The following is a 13,583-nucleotide window of genomic DNA, read 5'->3' as shown; positions in this document are numbered from 1 at the left end:
TGTGTGTGCGCACTTGGCATTCAATGGCAGTCAAGAGAGCAATAGTCAGCAACAGTTACAGCTCACTTTATCATCAGTCTTAAGTTTGGTACATATTTTTCCCATTATTTTTTTTATGGCGTTTTTCTTCAGTAAGACATTCTAGACGAGACAAGTTTTGAACCACATCAATCAGCACTGACATAAATTACAGCTTACATAATTTGAAACCAAGCCCGAAAAGTATTTGAAAATCAAACAACAATACAAAGACTCATCCCATGATGCATTGTGAATAAAGTAAATGAACCATGAACAAGGATACATTATATAACTAGTATATCATGTTATATTATGTATTTTAATTACACTGTATAAGTCTGTTATAATTTAACATTTCTATCTATATTTATTATTATTTTATTTTGTATTATTATTATTATTAGTGTTTCTATAATTATCTTTATCTTTTTATCTATATACACAGACATTTGTAGATTGATTGATTTTGCAAAAAAAAAACAAAACACATGGCTGTATAAATTTATTCTATTTAATCTACTGTAATCTATCAATATATTGTTTGAATGGTAGGTCTATCTAAAAAAAATTCCTTACAATGCTTCAAAACTGTTGGAATAACTATTTTAAGACTATTTTCAAAATATTAATTCAAGTCGAGGTTGATGTCTGGCTTGACTGCAATCTTTAGAATTCCCAAAGTTTGGACTTGGTTTTCTTCTAGTCAGTAAGATGTAGCTTTCTCTTCATTATTAGCTAAATAGAAGCTCTTATTTCTATGAAAGTCCATCAGACCTCCAGGTATCTGTCAATGGCTTGAAGGTACTATGTATTTTCTGAAGCTGGAAAAGATAATATGTTCCTGGTAATGCAGATCTTGTTCTTTCCATGTTACATGCCAACGCTTCATAACAAATTTTCACTCGCTTTCCTGCTGACTAATTTTTTTTATTTATATATTTTTTGATTATGATTATGAATTTCACTTTTCATTCAATAAAAAATTTGAAAAAAAAAAATAAATTAAAATTGTGCTTTGTTGAAGTAATGTCTGTATTTCATGTCAGTAAGTATGAGTGAATATGGTTTACACTGGTATTATAACTGAGTATGTCTTAGTTAAACAGTGACTCATTTTTGAATTGTTGTTTGTTTTTGCAGACTCATCTGCAGTCTCAGCGTGCTTTGCTTATCCAGGGGACAGAGTCTCTAAATAATGCGTCAAAGAGTATTGAGCGAAGTCAACGGATTGCGGCAGAGACAGACCAGATTGGCACAGACATCATCGAGGAGCTCGGAGAACAGAGAGACCAACTGGACCGCACCAGAGACAGAGTAAGAGAGAGATATCTAGACCAGCGCCCATTGTTATTGTTCTCGAACAAGCAGATGATAAACTGCTCAAGCAAAATGTCTGCAATTAATTCACTATTTCTCTTTCTCTGCTCTTACCCTCCCAATTTCTCTTCTCTTACTCCATCATCAGTTGATTCACACTGGCGAGAACCTGAGCCGCAGCAGAAAAATCCTGCGCGCAATGTCCAGACGGTGAGACTTACACTATTACGAAACATTTTACATCATTAGAATTGTTTCCAAATCTCTTTCTGAGAATATACTGTGTCAGACCTCTTAATTTCCTGTCATTACAGACTGGTGACGAACAAACTGCTACTATCGGTCATTATCATCATGGAGCTGGCCATCTTGGCAGGGGTGGTTTACTTGAAGTTCTTCCGTAAGAAATGAGACACACAAGACTGTATAAGACTTCACCTTTCCCTCTTCTTACTTCTGATGATCACAGGTGTCTGGCCCAATGACAGTGTGCTGGATGCTTTTGTGACTGTCACTTGGACGTGTATGAGTGGTTATTTTAAGCGCTAAACTTTATTAGCGTAAGTACTGCTCTCAGGGTGAAAAGAAGATGGTGACCCTGTCACATTCAGAATGCTGGAGGATAAGGACCTGTACAAAGATGGCATGATGGGTTTACCCCATTTTTAGCTGTCTTGAGCAAGGTGCCATATCTAGTGGATGTACTGTATGGATGGACAGTCTAAACAGAAGGATCCAGTGAAAGGAGTGACAAATAATATATATTTTTACACACCTCAATCATTTTAAAGTGGTGGATCACTCAAAACTGATAATTCTGTGATCATTTACTCACACTAATGCCATTCCAAACCTTTCATTGTTCGTACAGTATAAGTCAAAGGGGTCCAAAATAGCACTGGACCATGCTGACTTTCATTGTATAAACAAAAACTCATTCTTCAAAATGTCTTCTTTTCTCACAGGCTGGGAATGACATGGGGCTCAGTATATCATGACAGATTTTTTATTTCTGAGTGAACTGTCCCTTTATGTAATACTGAACTTTTAACGAAATGACCTTGATAGAATTACATTTTGTAATAGATTTTTTTGTGACAAGTGTTAACTTGTCATTAAAGGTAACAGCTCTTGGGTTTCATTCTAAAAAATGGGTGTGTTTTCCTTAAGCCTTTTCTCCAATTGGTCAAAACAGAGCTGAGTGTACTCCAGTCTGAGAGAATGACAGCTATAAACATGCACGTCACTTGCTTCACAAACCCTGGTTGGAAGAGAAAGGGGTGTGTTCAGGCTGTCAGATGGGGGTAGAGATTACTGTAAACATGACTGAGAATAAAGTGACACCAACACCTGCTTTAGTGGAAATACCAGTGTCCAGGGCTATCGGGTCACCTTGACATACTGACTTTTTGCCAGCTGACTGATTTCTAGTCATGTTAGGGCAAAACAGCAGAAGTATCAGTGGAGAGCAGTCATACACAGTTGTGTGTTTGTGATTGATCTGAGGTGTGAGCAGGTCATTGTTTATAATACCCATCACATTCTGCGGACGTTATGCTATCAAGATGGGATTATGTGGGAAGTAGCATCAGTTGTGGTCTGAGTTATTAATTTATTTTTTATTACTTATTAGTGTCACTTACTAATAAATTACAAGGGAACACTGCTGTTACTAATCTTTAGGTTGAATGATTTGAGCAATTAAACTTAAGTAATTGTAATAAATTAGTTTACTGATCAATTTAATAAGCCTAGGTGTGTCTAAAATGAAAAAGTTTCCACATTGTCCAAAATATCTGAATAGCCTTCCCATGAAGTGAGTATTAAATTAAGATGTATCTCTAATCTAAATGCTCGTTTTGTCATAAAATTACACAATTAAATGATTAATTAAATGTGAAAATTGCGAAACATAAAAAAGTCCAGAATATGATTATAAGGTCTGCATATCTTTCAAATACTTTGTTTTAAAGTAAATACTTTTTATTAAATATTAATGAATGGTTACTTAGCCTAATTGATTAAGCACTGCTGATCAATTTTACAGTTTTAGTATTTAAAATTTTGTTTTAGCATCCACCAAAAAAAAACAAACATAACTTGTCATTCTAAACTGAGATATTAATGAGAAACTGAGTTTCTTTAATTTTACCTGTCTGCAGGGATTAATGGTGGAACATAGTTACAGGCCTAGGGTATTGGGGGGCCAGGAATGCGATTTCAACTAAAGACTGATGCAGTGATTTATACAAGGGGCCCAGAATCCCTAGGGGCCTATTAGGAGATAAGTGTCCTTGTAAACTCCCTTTTTCTGAATGAAAATTCAGATAAGCTTATGGTTTTCAATATTTTTTTTTTTTTTTATGAACCATAAACAATTATTGCACATGCAACTGTGGAACAGTGTGACACTTAACAGTTTACAGGCGGAAGAAAATTAATGCCACAGTTCCAAAAACTTAGGACAACTTAGCTGATTGTCCTTGTAATGCCAGAACACATGTGACCATATGTATCCTCAGATGTGTTTGAGAACTTGCAAGTGCCTTGGTGAAAGAGTGAAGTAACATCTCAGCAAGAACAGGCAAATCTTTTTCAGTCCATTAAGATGAGATGTTCTGAAGTACAGTGGAGAAAAAGACAACCTACAGTTGCCTAAATTACAAGGTCACTGTTTAGTTTTATTGGAGGTTATCCTAGCAAGAGTAAAATATATTCTGAAGCACAGTATAGAAAACTTATTTGAGATATTTGAAAAAGAACACTTATCAAACATAGAGAACACTTTCAGATACCTTCCAGTTATTGGTGTTAATCTGGCACCTTGTGCAGATTTCCTTAATCATCTGACAAACCCTATTTAACTGGCAGCCTAACTTTCCAGTTTTTACTGACCACTGCAAGATGGTGAGCCGTTCTAAAGTGACACAAACCCTTCTGTAGCAGGTTGTAAAGATGAAGGCCAATAGCAGCCATAGCAAGAACAGTTGGTCGTTCCAAATCTGTGATTTCTCAAATATTGCATCTTTACAATGTCACTAACTCATTTAAATCTCTCAAAAAGGCGAGAGAACATGATAATGCAGAGAATCTCAGTGGGGAATCGGTTCAACACTGCAGCTGGAATTGTTTGCAAGTTCAGTGCTTAACAGGATAAGGATCTGTCTCGGGATACAGTGTCTCAATAGAATTTGGACTGAAAGCCCACTCTGCAGTGACCAAATCTTTCTTCAGCAGAATCAAAAGTCTAGACTAACCTTTGCTGAAGAGCATGCTGTGTGGACAGAGGAGAACTGGTCCAAAGTTCACTTCAGTGATGAAAGCAAGTTTATTTATTTATTTGGGTCCTATTAGAAACATTATGTTTGGTGTCAAACTGGGGAAAGACTGAACCCAAAGTGTGTAAAGAAGTCAGTGAAAGGTAGAGGAGGAAGTGTCATGGTTTGGGGGATGTTTTCTGGGATTTAAGCAGAGAGAATGCAAATGTTTATCAGAACCCCCTGTGGCAACATACCATTTTTATTTCCACTGTACATAAAGCAGCTGGTGGACACACCACATACTGACTGCTGCTTTTGATATTGTTCATCAGATGTATGTCTCAGACAGTTATTTAATCTTTTTTTTATTTTCATATAACTATTAGATTGTTTCTGTCAAGTGGATATAAACTAACAAACAAGAAGGATTATAATTAAATATTATTTTAGGTTTAAGATTATTCGTGAATATTATCATTTGATGTGGTCATCAGACAATCTAATGAATCAAAGATGAGTCACAGTCTGTCTCCAGTACATTTTTTTATTGCAACAAAACATTTTTACTGAAACAGAAAAATGTGACAAATCAAGCCCCATTCCCTAAGAAGATACTGGAGGTAAATTCAGATCTGAAAGGGAGTACAAAATGCATCCATACATGATTTTTCAAAGGTTTATTTAAATAGATATGAAATTTACTAAAATAACTTACTTCAAATGCGCTATTTAAAAAAGATCACTCAGTTTTCAACCTAACCAAAACTGTAGGATTAAATTAGCCATTAAAAGCAGTCCTACTATACAAACACAAACAAACAAACACAGAAATACAATAAAAAAACAGTTCTGGTCCAAAAGTGCAAACATGTTCCAAATTAAAGGAAAATCAATCAGTCCACTACAGTAAAGAGTCACCTCAGCCTGCAAAAATATGTTAAGCACATTTGCTTTTAGATCACTTTTTCCAGCAGTAAGTCCCAGAGAATAATCAGGGTTACCCACTAATCCCTTAACAGCTGACAAATGTTAAAAAATATTTTTGTTTCTGCATAGAGAATCCAGATCTCAGCTCTTTTTTAGCCATAGCAAAATTAGTGGTAGGTATAATAAAATAAATCTCACCCATGTGCTTATAGCAGCACTTCACCAGTGAGGTGACAATTTTGTTGACCAAGACTACAGTAACCTTCAAACGAAATCTTTAGTCTGGTGCTCAGTCTCTGCAAACCCTTCAGTGTCGTTCTTTTAGACTTTGGAATGCAAAGTGGTTGGTTTGTCAAAGTCCTCAATGAATATCTTGTACTCTAAAGCCGCAGCTCAGTGTCCTCTTTTGGTTCTGGAATCTTCGGGAAGGCGATGTGTGCACCTTCACGTGTCTGACCGAGAGCAGATGAGATGACATCAACGGCTAGGCTAGTTGTGGCCTCCACAGCCTCAGGTGTCGCTCCTAGTGTGGGGTTCACTTCAACCACATCCATCACAGAGAGTAAACCTGCGTAGTACGAAACAAAACATATTAGCATCATAGGATTTATTTGATTTTAAAGTCATCCGTTATGTGAATGGTAGCTCTGTACCTGTGTTATGGATCTCCTCTGTTACGTAGATGCCCTCTCTATACGTCAATCCTCCATTAACGGGAGTTCCGGTTGCGGGAGCCAGGGACGGGTCAAACGCATCAATGTCAAAGCTGAGATGGATTGGCCTTTGTTTCCTGATATAAAAAAATAAATAACAGTGACAAATTACATAAATTGTTTGATTGTGATGTAGTGTACACAGATTAAACAGAGATTAAGTGCTACATTGTATTTAAAGGTGACGTAAAACATGCTGCATGTGAGCTCTCCAGAAAACTACACTGCCCCATTTACAGAGTTCAATAACACACAGGAGGACTACATGAAGAATAAACAGCAACATGCAATTTGCTGCTGGCTGTTTACAGAAGCACCAATACTAGTTAATAAGTGTGTATGTTTTTCGCAATATCACTATACCTTGCCAAGAGGTGATCCAAAGTGACCTCCATTACTCTCTGAATGCCCATTCTGTCAATATCCCGCATGGAGAAATACTGGATTCCCAGGGTCTTCAGGATTATACTGAGAGAGAGAGCAATAAAATCAAAATTGGTTAGTACAATAATTTAGTGATGCGGTTTTCTCTTTCTTTTAATATATGCATCACACACATAGTTTATGCATTATAGTGGATTCACCACTGAATTGTGTCTGATTTAGTCACAGTCTCATGTTGACGTCATTATAAACATTTGATTTTGTGCCCTCTTTGTGGTTACAGGTAATGTCACTTGTATAAATAGCCCATGGAATGTCACAATTGGTGATTTAGTAGCATAGGCTTTAGAGAACATGCAACAGGTGCCAAATCCTGGATGACAGAACATATTGTGCTTACTGCTCGCCTGGATCCACATCTCTGAGGCCGATGTAGACCAGATCTCTGGCAGACAGGAAAGGCTTCATCCAGGAAAATCCAGGAACTTCTGGCATCTGCAGGTAAGAAAGCAGAAGATAATGGATTTAGATGGTTTTCTGGAGCTAAATTACTTGTACAAGTGTTCTCTCCTTTGAGAAAGGAATCATGTCAGAGATCCTATGGTAACTGTTGATGTAATTTGTGCATGAATGCTAATCACCTTGTTCTGCAGGTCCTTGAGTAAGAATGCTACAGACTGGCCGTGGAGGTTTCCAGAAGGTGACGTCAGAGGAGTGTTGATATCTGCGTGAGCGTCCACCCATATCAGACACAGGTCAGGGCACTGCTGAGCATGACCTTCCACTGAACCAATTGCCAAGCTGCAGGGACGAAAGCATTACAAATGTTAATGTTTGATGATTTTGGCCTTTAATAGAACAAATTCAACACAGTTTTAGATAACATTGATTTTTTTTCATTTGTCAGACCAGCTTTGATTGGATGATTTTTAGATTAAGCTAGCTGGAAATACACACAGCTTCTTGAGTCTAAAGACAAACCTTCATCTTTCAGAAACCAGGTGATAAAGCTGGTCTCAGTTTAGCTAGAGTGCTACAACATTCATTTGTGCTTGTGCCAAAAAGACATAAATGGAAAGACCAGTGAAATAAGTAACTAATTATAAGCACTCATAAATATATACCAAGATAATAAAGGGCTTTGTAAATAAAAGTGTATTTTTACCCCGAGACTTATAAAGAAAAAAAATTGTGTACCTATGGTCTCCCCCCAGCATGATGCAGGTGTGTCCCGCCCCCACCGCACCGCTCACAGCTCCCGACAGCAGCTGATTGGCACGTCCAACTGTGCGTGGGAACGGCACGTGCATGAAGTGCTCATCTTTTTCCAGATGCTTGAAGGCCAGGTCTCCAAAATCATGCACAGCGTAGTCTACAAGAAGACAGGGCGTATAAATAAACTAATGACATATCAAGGTTTTCTTCACATGACCATTACAATAAACATTGGTCTTAAAGCTTCCACACTTTCTGCCTACTCTGACCAAGCACATGCTTCTTTCTAAGACTGTTTGGTTGACAGGTCACAGTTCTGTCACTGAATCCCAGAATGAATCTGACCATGTAGTGCCATATAGAAATGTAGGTAGGAACCCTCATGGGTGGACACTGATGAAGGTCTAAACAGCTGATGGGGCTCAGGATGACAGAACCAGACCAGCCGCGGTGACTTCGTGACAGTGTTGAATTACTCATCAGATTTTAAATGACCAATGATGGACTTGCATACCATCAAGTGGCCTCTAACAGGAATAGACGTGAACACCGTGGCCCAGTTAAAGTTTAAATATGTGTATTTAAAATACTAGATGTACAAGCAAACTATGAGGGAATTAAGGAGTTGGCCATGATAGAAGCATGATGGATGGTCGTCATGAGCTAAGACAGAGGTAAGGGTTAAGTAAGTTTGGATAGACTTAACTGCATTTGAACGCTTCAGGTTCATGGGCAGTTCTTGCTCAACCAATTTTTTTTTTTTTTTTTTTTTTGAGACTGAGCATATTAAATTACAGCTCTTTTTGTGTAATTAATCTAACACCTTGCCATGATATGCAAGACATTTACAAGCAACAGTTGGTAAAGCGAGCAAGACATCTATATTTGTTGCATTGGATAAGGTAAGCTCTGATGTAGTTTAGTCAAGAATGCTTGCCATATAAGGTACTATGGTTATTTTCACAACTCCAAACACGTGATGCCAAGCTCCTGCTAAAGTGATGTTAAAGTAAATAATCATTGCATCATTAGGGTGTGTGTGTGTGTGTGTGTGTGTGTGTGTGTGTGTTTTTGTGACATATCAGGACACAAATTTGTATAATGACAAGGGTATAACATAGGTATTACAAGGAGAAGGTGACTTTTCAGGACATTACTCCATGTCCCCACTTTTCAAAACGCATAGAAATCACACAGAATGGACTGTATTGAAAATCTGAAATAGCACAAAGTTTCCTGTGAGGGCTAGGGTTAGGTGTAGTGTTGGTGTAGGGCGATAGAATATACAGTTTGTACAGTACAAAAACCATTACACGCCTATGGTATGTCCCCACTTTTCACAAAAACAAACATCTGTGTGTGTGTGTGTATATATATATATATATATATATATATATATATATATATATATATATATATTCTTAAGTTTTTTTCCTCAAACAATCCAACGTCCTAAAGTGTCCCAAGAAAATTCCAATAAAATGGCTGTAGAAGAGCTTATGAGACAATATATAGGCTACATATATATATATATATATATATATATATATATATATATACACACATACATACATACACACACACACACACACACACACACAGCGTCCCATTTTCAGCGATAATAAGGGAAAATCCTCCACGTCTAAGGTGAAACGGGGTCTTCGAGGCTGTTTCGTAATTCATTTGTTCATAACCGCCTACGGAAAAAATCTCAGGCTTAAGATAGCAGGAACTATCGCATTACACGGAGAACATGGAGTTACGTAAAGCAAGCCTGCGCTCGGCACGATGTTAACGTGATTAACAGCTGACTGACTGCTGGCGAGACTTACGAAGTGACTTGCACATTCCGACTAGTAATCTAGACTGGAATGTCATGACTCTGAAGCATTTGGCTTCTTTTCTGTTATTTAATTAATTTATTGTTATTATTTGTAAAAGCAGTAGCCGTTAGGCATGTCAAAAGTAACTTTGGTAGCAAGTCGATACCAAAATCAAAAAGATGCAAGGATATCACTCTCTCTACAGTACCAGCGGTGAAGAATGCGCGAGCGTGACTGTAACGTGGATGCTCGCGTGCTTTTTTACAGTCTATGGCACGGACAGATACACTTCAAAATTAAGTGAAATGCTCTTTTTCGTGTATCAATATCAACACGGTAGGTTATGTATTATAATAATAATATTGAGGGAAAACTACAGTAGTCGTTTATGCAATAGAATATTTCGCATGCATGACCTTTTAATGCATTATAACTGAAAGCAATAAGCACGTTTTGTGTTCTGATTCTTGTATTTTGTTTAACTTTTCTTAAGTGCTTGCCTTAAACATTTAAAAAACAGTATTAGTTTTTGCGTATATCGAAAATGTGTCAAAAATCGTGAAATTTTACTGGTATTGCTGTCGTGACTAGCGTTTTTTTAAACTAGTTAGTTTTCCCTTTCCACCTCATTCTTTCCACGAAGAAAAAAATAATGCATGACACATTCATTGTTTATTTAGTTCATAAGAAATAATGTATTATGGAAACTTGTAATTAAATACCGCGAATGTTCTCCAGTAATTTGAAGCCACCCGTCACAGGGCTTTTGTTTCAAGGTCCTGGCGGGAACTGCTTTCACATTTACTGGCAGCGGTTAATCCACGACAGAAATCCCATGACCTCATCATGTTCATTTCTGACTAGCTGGGGCGATCCAAAATAACATCTGTCTGTATAACTCTCCACATCTTTTTTTACATGTGTCTGCAGCCTGAGTCAGCTCATCTGAAACCTTTCCTCACTACAATCCTAATGGCACAAACGTTTATAAATCCATTAAACATGAGACCCCCTCTCTAATCTCTTTCTGAGGAATTCTAGAACTTATTGTTTCACTTCTAATTGCTGTACCTCTGTAATAATTCGCCCTTGTTTAAGGGTCATTCACAGAACGCAAGATGCAGGTAAGTTAAGGAAAAGATTTGCAACTTAAGTTCCAGAGACACATTGTTTAACAGTTGAAAGCCGCGTTTTTACCTAGAAAAAGACAATGGAAAGCAGCGCAGTGAAATGCAAAGGCGCGTTCTGTGCGAATGGGCCCATATACCGTTCTTGAATTAAACGCTGCTTTGAATAGATGCGTTTGCTACATTACATGCAAGTTCCCTACTGCGCCATCCCCACTTAAGTCTATTGTGAATGATAATGCCCTATTGTTATGTGCTGCGGCATCTGAACGTGTGGAGGAACTACAGTGACTTGCGTACATACTGTAACTGTTACCCTTCCGTTTCTCTCTCACTGCGGCCAGACAACATTCAAAACTTATTCACTGACCGAAACGCTTTCACTTACAGTATTCCAGTCATAAAGTACTACAGCCAAACTATAATTGCTACATAAAACAGATTGTGAAGAGTCATTGTAAATTCATTCACGTTTGGACCGTTGGATGATGTAACAGATAATCCAGCGCCCGCCACGAATTTATTTAAAGAGATAGTTCACCCCGAAAAACGAAAATTGTCACGCTTAGTTGAAGTCTAATATATTTACCTTCTTGTTTCAAACATTCACGACTTCTTTACAAAATTATTTAATAAGCAGGATGACAACCTCGCTTGGTCATCATGCAACTTTCAATGCATCGAAAAATGATGCAATAAGTGAAACTCGAGCGGTCAGTTCCCATCCTTTGGAGGATACATAAATGATGACACAATTTTCATATTTGGGTGAATTATCCCTTTGATTATCCCTTAAGTGTGTGTATGTATATATATATATATATATATATATATATATATATATATATATATATATATATATATATATATATATTTTAATATATAATTTTCCCCTCGAAGTATTTTGAGTCTTAAAAATCTATAAATCTAACGTTATCTACCTATATCTATCTAGAGACAGAGACATACATAAATACTGATGTAGCCTACTTACCGAGATTTGAAAGTCTCTCCACCAAACCCGCATCCCGGATGGCTTTGGGTCCATGTTCCACCCCTCTCCTTTTCTGAGTGAAAATCGTAAAAATACCGTCACATCACTAAATTATACACCTGTGAGTTTATGTAAGGTCTAATTAAATAAATCTATATTTCTTACCTGTCCTTTGGAAAACGGAGCTCCCAAAATGGCAACAGATTGCGATCGGTTCTGCTGGCAGGAACTCATCGTGGATCTCAATAATCTGGACAGTGGTCCTCTCAAGGCCATGTTGACTCAACCGGAGAGTTCTGAAATAAAATACAAAAACGCAGCGGAAGGTTGTCGCAAACGAATAGTCTGTCGCCCGATGTGGCTTTTCCTCTTCTGGCTCAAGACTGGCTGTTGAATCTCAAAGAACTGCCACGACGTTTTTCTTTAAATCTGCCACTTAATTCATATTCATGAGTTGCAGAGCTCAAGCCACACACTTTGGTTGAAATCTCAAGACCGCCCCCCAAAATCTAACAATCCTTCAGCATCCAATTGTTTTAGACAGCCTCGTCCGCTCAGTGCGGCGTGAACGGGCGTGAAACACGTTTTTCTATTCATAGAGCGTGCAAACCTGCGTCACACCCGATGACACACCTACCTTCAAGCCAATCAGAAGCTCCGCCCGCGTGGGTTTGTTCACTGAGCGTGGCTTTGGGCGCATGAGTGACATGAGAGATGGGGTGCTTATTTTGTTGCGTTGGAAATTTCCATCTCTGCACTGCCGGCTGCATATGTTTTTTTGGCTTGCCTAATGTCTCGTCAACTAATTCCCATCTTACAGATACTGTGTATTAAAACAGATCCAGTGTCCATAAGCATGGCTGCTTGACTGATTATTAGTTCCATAGAAACGTCTGGAATACCGGTGTGACGAGGTGTACTAAGTTGTTGACAACTTTGGCCTAATTTCAGTGTTTATATGCACTAGCAAATGCACAGCGGTTGACTTATAAACATAACTACATATTTATACATAATTCATTAAGATTTATTGATTGATCAGTTTAGCTAATCACTTATCTGTAATAAAGAATACATATCCTCCTAAGACCCATGGAGTTTTTGTTTCTGTAGTAGACGTTATATTTTAGTGAATTTCTCTGAGACCTCACATGTTACAGAGCACATTCAGAGCTTTTCAGAGATACCAAATGTTTGGAAGTTTCTCCATGACCATGCCATCTCCTTGGTCTTTAAAAGTGGTTTACGTTAATTGAATGATACAATTGTACATCCTTGTGGAAATATGATAATATTTTGTAATTATCATTTAAATCTGATTAATTTGATTAATTAAATTGTTTGTCATAAATCAACATCTCAGGAAAATCTTATGGGGTTTCAAACCAAAATATGACTTCCTGTTATGAATATGTCCACTGTAGAGGACACCAGGACTAAAAGCATGTTTATTATGCATTTTGGGAGACACAACAAATTAATAGGAAAAATTGTCAACACTCTTATAAAATATTAGATATTGTGAAAATCTGGCCAATTATTACTCCCATTATTACACTTCTTTTTTTCAACATACTGTCCCAACAGCACATTAATATGCAAATTAGGTACAGCGTATAGATTACGTGTTTAATGGGAAAACCAGTAAACCAACATATTGCATAAAGTAAAATGTTATATCACATCATTTTGTTATATCTTTTATAACATAGTTGAGAATCGTCCTTATACAAAGTTTGGTATAAAAAAATACTGAAACCTAAAAATTGATGGGTGATTTTTTTTTAAATCCCATTGTTTTT

The 13,583-nt window shown here is 37.3% G+C and overlaps 2 protein-coding genes across 2 annotated transcripts in view; one reads left to right on the top strand and one right to left on the bottom strand.

Annotated features, from left to right (window-relative positions):
* The window catches only part of LOC109100476 (vesicle transport through interaction with t-SNAREs homolog 1B-like), an 8,037-nt gene extending 5,334 nt beyond the window's left edge, over positions 1–2,703 (top strand). The window contains exons 5-7 of the mRNA XM_042737122.1: positions 1,162–1,335; positions 1,487–1,548; positions 1,653–2,703. Coding sequence (XP_042593056.1) covers positions 1,162–1,335; positions 1,487–1,548; positions 1,653–1,749 — 333 coding nt within the window. The 3' untranslated portion in view covers positions 1,750–2,703. The remainder of the gene's footprint in view (positions 1–1,161; positions 1,336–1,486; positions 1,549–1,652) is intronic.
* A 2,425-nt stretch (positions 2,704–5,128) lies between these two features.
* On the bottom strand, positions 5,129–12,358 carry LOC122139442 (arginase, non-hepatic 1-like). The gene is made up of 8 exons (XM_042737121.1): positions 11,947–12,358; positions 11,782–11,854; positions 7,820–7,994; positions 7,264–7,423; positions 7,023–7,117; positions 6,602–6,706; positions 6,179–6,315; positions 5,129–6,093 (listed from the first exon to the last, which is right to left on the bottom strand). Exons 1-8 carry the CDS (start codon positions 12,055–12,057, stop codon positions 5,906–5,908), a joined length of 1,044 nt encoding a protein of 347 aa, XP_042593055.1. The 5' UTR covers positions 12,058–12,358; the 3' UTR covers positions 5,129–5,905.
* Between the last annotated feature and the right edge of the window lie 1,225 nt (positions 12,359–13,583).

Source organism: Cyprinus carpio, chromosome B13 (genome assembly GCF_018340385.1).
Source record: "Cyprinus carpio isolate SPL01 chromosome B13, ASM1834038v1, whole genome shotgun sequence".
Lineage (NCBI taxonomy): Eukaryota > Metazoa > Chordata > Actinopteri > Cypriniformes > Cyprinidae > Cyprinus > Cyprinus carpio.
This window is presented reverse-complemented; position numbering and strand designations above follow the sequence as displayed.